A 10,199-nucleotide genomic window follows, 5' to 3' on the forward strand; every position below is an offset into this window, starting at 1 on the left:
GTGGGAGAAAAACGGGTGTGAGTTACATACATACATACAAACATACAAGTGAAGCTAATAAAAGCGTGTTAAAAAGGGGCGATTTAATAAAAATCTAATTATACTATAAACATTATTCACTATTAAATCAGGAAAAAAAAACAATGAGAATGATATAAGTATGACTTGACGATTAGTCGTCAAAGGATATGTTTAGATGTCTCTTTGTAATTTTTTCGATCGTATAAAATATGTAGCGTTATGTTTTCAACCCAAATTTCTTTAGTTTAGTTAGTCATTTTTCGAATAAGGATATATCCTGAAGCATATCATACACAGTCACAGTACACATCTTTAATTTTTTAGGGAACCTAAATTGAGGACGTAAATTTTACAAACTAATTGAAATGATTTAATTTTCTTATTAACATTTTGATCATATAAACAAGTGTGTGAAATGATAACATTTCCAAGGACAGAGTCGAGGGCAGAAATAATTGAAATTTCCGTTTTGTCAGGATTCATACGACTGTACGATTCATCGATTCATTCTGCTTTGTACTCGAGTCTTCTAGTAACAATATCAATGGCTAGTGATCCAGTGGTCAGTTGATCATTCAATGGCATACCATATGCTTTTATGCCTATTGTGTGTTATTTTGAATTAGGCTTTGCGTGTTATTTTCGACTGTCTGGTATATCGATGATGAACTCATTTGCTTTATTTAGGTACTACTTTACGAAAACAAAAAAAACTACCCTGTCAAGTTCTTCAGTTTTTTTTCTCAAGCAATAAAGTTCTTTATAAGAATTCAAATATAAAAAGATACTATACCTTGCTAATATTTTACAAATAAAACAGGCGATTGGAGCAATTTTATTATATTATTTTCTTATCGGTATTATATGTACACAGTTCATATGTTTTTTAGAAAGTTCCGAGTAACTAGTAACTATTATTGATAACATACATTAAAAATGAAATGAACGAGTTAATATTTATTCTATTGCAATTCATTAATGAGCTAAAATAATGTAACCTTTACATTATAATGTAATCGTATTGACTTTAAAATAAAGAGTATTAAATACGACGAACTTTAAATTCTTGGATATTCCGGTTACCTCACGTTTTCCTTCACCGTTTTTAACATTGGTCTAGAACTCCTGACTTGTCGATTTTAACTCCGTGGTCCTCACCACTGCGACTCCATATTATTATAATACGAATATTAATTTTAATTTGTAGGTACATTTAGTAGACTAAATTAAAATAAATAGTAAACAATATTACTGTCGTTTACTTGTTTTGACATTATTTACATTATCAACATTTTGAGACGCATATTATTTCATTTATTATTCTGAAACGCAATGAGTGCGTAATAAATTTAAATGTTTATGCGAGAACCGATTTGTAGATATGAAATGGAAAATATTAATTTGTCAAAGCATTCAATGTGTCGATTAAGATGTCGAGCCGACACATATACGCTAATATACACTTATGTTGCGTAAACATACAGCATTCACTTCCTTGGACGCAAAACAAAAATAGCATAGTATTTTCTTGTGTTTGGTTTCACGCGAGTATTATACATTTAGAAATTAAAAACTTTTGTATGACCTTCAAGACATATAACATCTCAGTCTCCCCGTGACCACGCTCGCTGTAAAGTGTTCGAAACGTCGGGTTAATAATATAATGAATAAATCGCGTTTAAAATCCGTTGAAAAGTTTTTAATTTCTAAAAAATAGCATAGATTTAAATATTTATGGTACCAGTTCAACAATAATAACAATTATATTATTGCGTGTTTTGCAGATACGGAAATGTACTCATTTAAGAAAATATATCTTTATTTCTATCTCATTCTAACAGATTATTATCAGGACACGAGTCAAAGTTTAATTGACTCTCCTACGATATACTCTACAGTGGTAAATAGGAGCTTCAGCAGATTTGCATAATTAAATAGCCTGTATTCCAATATTCAGTCCAATTTTATCTTCACTAATGTACTAAAGAAAAAGCAACAAGCGTCTTCGCTTTAAAATTTACTGATTATTATATTGATAGGAGTATCATAGTTGCTGTATTATACATGTAAATAGCATTCAAAACAACGTGTTCAACCTGTTGTCTACCTATAAACGGTAGAATATTTCGTATCACTTGAGTGAAAAATAAAACTGTAATCTAATTCAATTCTTGTAAAATTGATGACTGTTAAACTTTTAAAGTGCGAAACAATGATCGGTAATATCAGTTAGTTACTAGATAACATTGTTATGGTATCGGAACGTTAAAAGATACACCTACTTTGCGGTATGAAAGACAAAAAGAAGGGCGAATTATTTTGTTACTTTTATATTGAAGAATTTACTCACTATTGAGAACTCGTTTTACAATTGTAGATTTGCGGTCAATAAAGAGGTTTGGTTGTGCGCAATTTGCAGAAATGTAGGTCGAATTACGCCGTACAAAATATTTATGACCTTGAGTTACTTCCTCGTCGCTCTTAAAAATATTGAATGAATTGATGAATGTCGATTTTTGAATTATGTCAAAGTTAGATTAATTTTAAGAAAATTAATATACTTTTCTATTTTAATTCTGTGCGTCTTAAGTTTTTATACTTTAAATTTTCAATTTAATTCTATGACAAGACGCGAAAAAAAAATCAATGAAAAAATATTTTGTTCACTGTATGCAATAATTAATACAATTAATACAAAAACTGCGACATTTGCTTTTAAAAAATTATTGGCATATTCTTTAATGTAAACAAAAGCTTAGTATATAGCGAAATAGCACTGATGCCCCGCTTAATGGTGTGACCACCACCGCAGATGGACATTTACATTTTGCAAAAAACTTACGCCTCTGTGAATGGATTGCCAGTTGTAAAGGACAAGGAATAAGAATGGATTAATGACGGTAATATGGGACAAGACCAAGAATAGTGAGAAAAGGGATTTGGATAAATTTTATTGGCAATATATTTCTGATAGAAGTAATACCAATGTATTTGTACCGATCGAATCCTATCGAGTTTGTTCGTTAAAGACAATTTTTGCGACTTAACTTTATGAAAGAGAACATTTCTTTATCAAACACATATTAACCGGTTGCCCTTATCAATTCAGCGTAAATGATCAAATCAAAATGGCGTCTGAAAGAACATACTAGAAGTATAATCACAACTGAAAATTAAATCAAAAAATTTAAGCAAAAAGTATATTATTTTACATCTTATCTTTCTACGTAAATTAATTAAAAATTCATCGCCAATTGCGTAAAACCCAAGAGCGTCTCGTCCATTTCGGCTAAAACTTTTTTAAGGATTTTTCTAAGGCACAAGAAAGGTTCTTATGGAGAACAGAACCACGAGTAAAGCCGTTTTCTGAATTTAGAAACAGTTAAACAGTTCACTTACTGGCTAGCTATAGCTATAGCTGGATACATCAAGGTTATAAATTTATTAGATTAGATCCGGCCGCCCACTTTTAAGGAAAATCATTTCTTTTCCAATTCCCCTTAATATCCTATATTTAGGATTATGTTTACGTTACCTACCTACCTGCTATAATAAAAAAAACTGACAGTTGTTCTAGCGTGTTTGAGTATCAAATATCGAAGTCTGTTTAGATAAACATCTTTTCGAATTTATACTAGGTACTGAGTGTATTTCGATGTAGTTCAGAGATGACAGATTCTAATATGAATATAGCCTAGCTCAGGCAATATTGAGAATCTAGGCCTTTTGAGAATAGAAATCAACCTGGGAAAGGCCATAAGATACTTTTTATCGCGAGAAAAAGGGTAGAAGGGGTTGAAATACGATGAAAGTTCGTTATTGTCAAATTCCACGCGGGCGAAGCACCGGGCGCAAAGCTAGTAAAATATAAAACGGGAAAGATATCAAACGCCGTCTTTAGGTTAAGTTTTTATTCTTATATTATAATATACCAGCTTTCCGCCCCGCGGTTTCACCCGCGTAAGTCCGTATCTATAGGATTATCGGGAAAAAAGTTGCCAATAGGTTATTCCAGTTGTCTAGCTGTCTACGTACGAAATTTCATTGCATTTGGTTCAGTAGTTTTTGCGTGAAAGAGCAACAAAAGCACACATCCTTACAAACTTTCGCATTTATAATATTAGTAGGATTAAATATACTGTCAAATTAAAAACTATATCACAAAAGACAAAATAAAAAGTGCCGATAAAATTATGCCAATAAATAAAAACATCTTTATCTTGTTTTATTGCATTTAGCGATATTAGGTTTCCGGGTATGATTCATAATTTTACAATGTTTCGCATTTTAGTGATATTGTATTTCAAATCAATAGATAAAAATACTGTGTTTTTTTATTCAGGTGCATGTAATACAAATTAGTCCATTTAAGTATAAAAATTAAAAACAAACATTTACAAGCTAAATCGTAAAAGTTTCTAGTGTCAACTGTATATCAGAGGCAAATTAAAACTGGTCCGCTAATTTGAACTAAATAAATTAATAACTAGTTGCAGAGAAGACTTTGTTCTTTCATATGGTATTCTTGTTAATGTGACCACGCAATAACCAAGTACGCATATGATCGTGTTCGCTGCAGACAAATATGGATTGGCCTAATGATACAGTTGTTGCATTCCGTCTATTGAAGTTTCTGTGACTCAATGTCGCGTCTGTTAATTCAATCTGACATTCCACCGAACTAATATAATTGAATCGTTTTCTAAGCTGAAGCAACACGTACTTTATAGTAGCTGTACCGTGCGGTTTCATTTCAAGAATTTCTATAGTATATTCTTTAGATTTGGGTACATAAGCCATATCAATGTCAAGTATCATCTAAAAGCGTTCAGTAGAGGGATCCACACATTGGCACAAACTTTCGTGTTAATAATATTAGTATGATCCTATATTTGGAACATGTATAATCAACTTTGTTAAAAGTCTAAAATATCTAAAATACAAAAAAAATCAACGGAATCATGTATCGCATCTTAAATCTACAGCCAAACTATACAACAAGAACACAAAGCATACACATCACTGTAAACGTTACTTACATTCAGTGATGAAGAAGTTAAGCAGCGTGAGCGCCACCGTGTGCCCGGAGAACATGTAGTCCCCGCACGTGCGCACGCCGCGCACGGACATGCCGGCGCCGCTCCAGATGTCGTAGGCCTGCCGCAACCGCCGGCCCCACACCGTGAGGTCGTCCGCCGGCGGGTAGAACCGCGGCTCGCACTTCAGGTGCGACCCAGGCACCGACAGCGACGTGATCAACATCGTGAAACATCGCAGCAGGAACACCGTTCCCGCCAACGCGAAGAATCGCCGCAATATTATGAACCTACGAATATGAACTAAACTGAAACTACAGGCGGATTATTGGCACCATGTACAGTCCTGGCAGGTAACTGGGCCTGATTTTGGCGTTAAGGGTAATTTCAATTAAAAATTAAATGCATCTGGTCACTTATATTTCTTGAAAATTCTATGATTTTTGCCATAATTTACAATTAATCATATTTGTTTAGAAGAACGTTAAAAAATGGGAGAGGTTTTCGTGAAAAATGGCTTGTGCGCATCTAATGTTTCTTGCCAAATTCAATGTACATACAATGCCTGACCCGGTCAAATCTTCATATTACGCTGCCCTTACCTAAAGGTTACGATTGTTGACAATGAAGGTACATGAATTTTATGTGCCATTAATTCTATAGTTAAAATACGTAGCTTTTATTACTAAGCTTAATAAACTTTCTTTATATAATCATTGACGATAAAAGTAATAAAGATTATATATTTGTAAGGTCATAAAGCCTGCTGAAGTATTTTATAAGTTCTATGAAAATGACTTATAGTAAGATTATGCCTCTTTTTAATTTTCAAAGAAACAAGGCCATGGCTGCTTTACATAACAGCGAAAGGTGACCGAAAACGGGTTAATTGAACTAAATGACATAAAAAGCGGTGAAATGTTTTAATGCCGCTCATTACAAGGAATTGCATATTTATTTACGTAACAATATTGTTACATATAATCTTAGATTGGTTATATTTTATTTATTATTTATTGATTAATTTTATATTTTGTTTATCGAATTTTCCAGCTAGCTAGATAAGATATTAATAAGGATACCTAATTGATTTCGAGTTTCAGTGTCGGAAAAGGTTATTCACATTGTTGTGGGTTCCGGTTACAGATTTTTTAATGAATAATATGTAGATTATTTTTGTCTTATTAAGATTGATTGTATAAATATAATTACAGATTTCCCGATCCCAAAAATTCAGGTTTTCATTTCAACCGATTGACGGGATTCTCGAATGTGTTATTGGAACCCATCTTAGAATATGAAGCGGTTGGATGAAAAATATGTAATATAAATTGTAAGAATAAAAATTACAGCAAAGGCCTATCGATACGCGATATAGGCGATCTTAAACATTTAAAAGTAATAATAGTCAGTGTTTTAGCAATAATCTATTATTCTAATTACAAATGAAAATATATCTCGACTATATAGCTTCGTAGAAACAATGACACAAGTAATAAAGACTTGTGTTTATTGTTTGATGTGAAGTTATTATTTGTAAAAAGGACTCATTATTACGTCAGTGCTTGTTTATCTATAAAATGCTTCAATAATCCATTGTGGACAAGAATGCAAATCAGAGTGACATAAAAATGTAAATAACAAAATCTTATCAATTAAACAAGGTTACAAAATCTGAATTGTTTTTGTTCTCAACACAAAGAAAATCAGTGATTCATTTACAGTGCAAAGTGCAGACAACTCTGCTGTAATCAATTTATTGTCTTTCATAAAAAGATCATGAAAAGAGACAATTATTGTTTTTTAATGTATCAAGGTTTCATCATTATCGATAATTTTGAATATTACCTCAATATATGTACATAAATTGATGATTTATTTTCTCTAGAAAATAATTAACAATGGATAGTTATTCTTGTTGATAGCTGAACATTTACAGCTATAAGGTTTCTTTAAAAAATACATGAAGAGAAAGCTAAATTAGCAATTAACTGATTAACATTATTTTCTTACACTTTCTAAAATATTTTTGCTTAACATGCATTGCATTTTGACTCTGACCGCCTCTTTGGTACAGTGGTTAACATGTGAGTATAGTACCGAGGGGTCCTGAATTCGATTCCCAGTAGGGACTCACAAAAACAATGACTTGGTCTGGCACACAGAAGGTTGATCACCTTCTCGTCCATAAATAAAATCAATCATTGAAACAGGTGTGTATCATCCACCTCATACCCCACTAGGGGACACAGGACTACAGATTAGGACTAATATTTTTCAATGTTAATTTAAGATAGAAAATGTAATTTATTATATTAACCATTTTATAAGTACAAAAGAAGGAAAAAACATGTTCATTGTTTCTTTCCAACAATGCAATTATAAAATTAAGTAATATTTAATAAATAATAATTTAAAATATTTAAAAAATTTCAAATTACTAATGCAATGGAATGGTGACATATCACTTATTTTGTTTTGTGATAAAGTAGAAGATTTTTGTGACTGTTTATTTAAGAGAAATCAATAGGAATAAATATTTCTAACAAAAACTTATAAGTTTGAATATTCATTGAAAATGATATAACATTGTGTTTACAATGTTTACATTGGAAAAAATGTAGTTCCAAAAGTAGATTAGAGTTTGATTCAATGCCAAATTATGACATTGTTTTTGTACCATCACAAAGGAAAATAATAATAAAATGATGACACAAGCAGGTGATACAGATATATAGACATAAGTGTTGTAAATACTATAATTCTTACAACAATTATACTTTCCTCAATTGTAACAAGGTAAATTAATCTTACCTGTGTTTGTGGAAGAAGAGGACAACCACCCAAATGGCCATCAGTAGAGAGCCTGTAATCTCACACATATCAAAGGCCCATGGAATATGTGGAACATTATCTAAGAAGAGATCTGGAAGCGGTGGATATTTTTTCATATCTGGAACTTTATCATGCACTATCACCATAACCACTGCTGTCACCCAAGTGACTAAAAACACATATCCTATGGAAAAATAAAATGGTTAAAATAAAAATAATTGGAAATTTAATGGAAGAAGAGACAATTGTCATTTACCCAATGCTATTGCAGTTTTCCAAATTTCTGGTTTTAATTTAGATGCCTTTACATCTGTATAATTCGATACACAATCAGTATTTCCACTATAAAGTTCATTTTGTAGTTGATGATGGAGGTTATAACTCAAATGTGATAAGTTAGTACCAACAAAATTTATGTTTGTCGCTGGGTTCGAGAGTGAATCTTCGCACAAACCAAGTTCACACATAGCGTTTCTATTGGTCTTCTGCAATTTCTTTACCATCAATATAAACCGTTTGCGTTCACCAAGTCTTAACTTGTCGAATGGATAATCATAAAAATCTCGGTCCACAAAGCTCAATAAACATCGACCATCAATATCTTGTGATTTACAAATTCCTATAATTAAGCTACTAATTTTTTCTTTATGTAATAATTCAATAACTTCTTTGTTGCTCCATTTTATAATATCCGAATCCATGATAACAGAATTACGTGTACACGATCACTAATAAAATAATCTCTTTATAAAATCCTCACTTAAAAATTTATCCTAAATTAAAACAAAAATAAAAACACTGATTTTAAGACTAGAGAGAAAGCGAAGACATTGTCCCAGTGTTTTACTTTGATTATCCCAATTTGACAAATGTCACGTCCAATCTGCACTGTACTACGCCGTCGTTTGACACATTGACATTTGACATTAGTCATGGACGGACATTCATGTTCACAGACTAAAGAATACGTAATAACCTACATTTACTAAGACAATGCCGCGAAAAAAGTCTCGTAGACCCGGCGCCAGTTTAATTAAAGATGGAGAAAGTAGATGTGAAAAAGGTTATAGAAAACACCGCTTTGTTGTTGATTTATTTTACACAAGAGTAAAGAAAAGACACACTGGCAAATAGTGGAAACTTATAGCCATAAAGGAAGAAAAAAAAAAGAAAAGACAGATACAAATATAACACTACACTTGGTACCTAATATATATAGCCTATTGATCCGATACAGTTCATTATTGATTCAATTTATGCTTTACTGATGAATATAAAGTCAAAATAGTGCAAATCTTTCGAAGCAAAAATGACATGAACCCCTGATAATTTTTTTTTTACCATTCTTTATATCGATTTGTTGGCCTTACTAGAACTTATCACAAAATGCAATATTATGAGACACGTAATAAAGTACCTAGTAATTAATTTTGAAATATTCTTAATTCTTGTAGTTTTTTTGTATGCGATGTTACTACATTATTTTTCACTGATGCTGTATTTAAGACATTTGTCCAATTTATAAAATAAATTGGACAAATAAACTTAGGTTAACACAAGGCTAGTAGTTGATTTAGCGTGAAAATTGTTAAGGAGAAAACTTCTTATTACTATTTTTTTTACCCCAAAACATTACCAATATTCAATGCAGTGTTTTCAGTTTTTAGTTTTTGTTAAAATATAAAATTGTAAAATATTCATGTTCGTAAAAATTATTACTTATTGTCATTACTCATTGGTCCAAATTACAATGTAGCCCTTCACATTATATAAGTATAAATTTTGTGAATTTCTCCGTAAATTACCACATTCCCTACATAGTATAATGAAAACGAATTGAGCAAGGTATTATTGGATTAAAAACCTAAGACTTTTTATTTCGTTTTATTATAAAAATAAAAACAATCGGATTACAAAAGTAAGTACAAAAATGTTGTAGGTAAAGTAATGTTTCAAGTACATAAATCAAATTTTAACTGTAACATATACTTGATTGTGACTTGAGCTTCGTTGTAGACAATATATCTGGATTATTTGTTAAGAAAATTATATATAATAACAGTTATAAAATGTTATATCGTAGCGGTGGACAAAAGTGGATAATGATTCTACTGTAGGATTACCATTGTTTAAGTGAAATACAGTGTATACTGTATAATATATACCAGCCCAGTTATTTAAGGAGCCGTTTCATTAAGAGAATAGACACTTGATTGAGACGCTGATCACCTAGCACACTGAATAAAATTTTGCCATTCAATCAAACATCTAGGCAAATAATATTAAAATAAACAAGTAAATAAATTA

At 31.3% G+C, this 10,199-nt stretch overlaps 1 protein-coding gene across 1 annotated transcript in view; it reads right to left on the reverse strand.

The window, feature by feature from the left end:
* LOC119831024 (sphingomyelin synthase-related protein 1) overlaps positions 1–8,804 on the reverse strand; it is a 12,877-nt gene extending 4,073 nt beyond the window's left edge. The window contains exons 1-3 of the mRNA XM_038354239.1: positions 8,149–8,804; positions 7,872–8,076; positions 5,061–5,347 (exon numbers count right to left, since the gene is read on the reverse strand). Of these exons, the coding sequence (XP_038210167.1) occupies positions 5,061–5,347; positions 7,872–8,076; positions 8,149–8,593 (937 nt within the window). The 5' untranslated portion in view covers positions 8,594–8,804. The remainder of the gene's footprint in view (positions 1–5,060; positions 5,348–7,871; positions 8,077–8,148) is intronic.
* Positions 8,805–10,199: the final 1,395 nt, after the last annotated feature.

The sequence above is a fragment of the Zerene cesonia genome, chromosome 13 (genome assembly GCF_012273895.1).
Source record: "Zerene cesonia ecotype Mississippi chromosome 13, Zerene_cesonia_1.1, whole genome shotgun sequence".
Taxonomy (NCBI): domain Eukaryota; kingdom Metazoa; phylum Arthropoda; class Insecta; order Lepidoptera; family Pieridae; genus Zerene; species Zerene cesonia.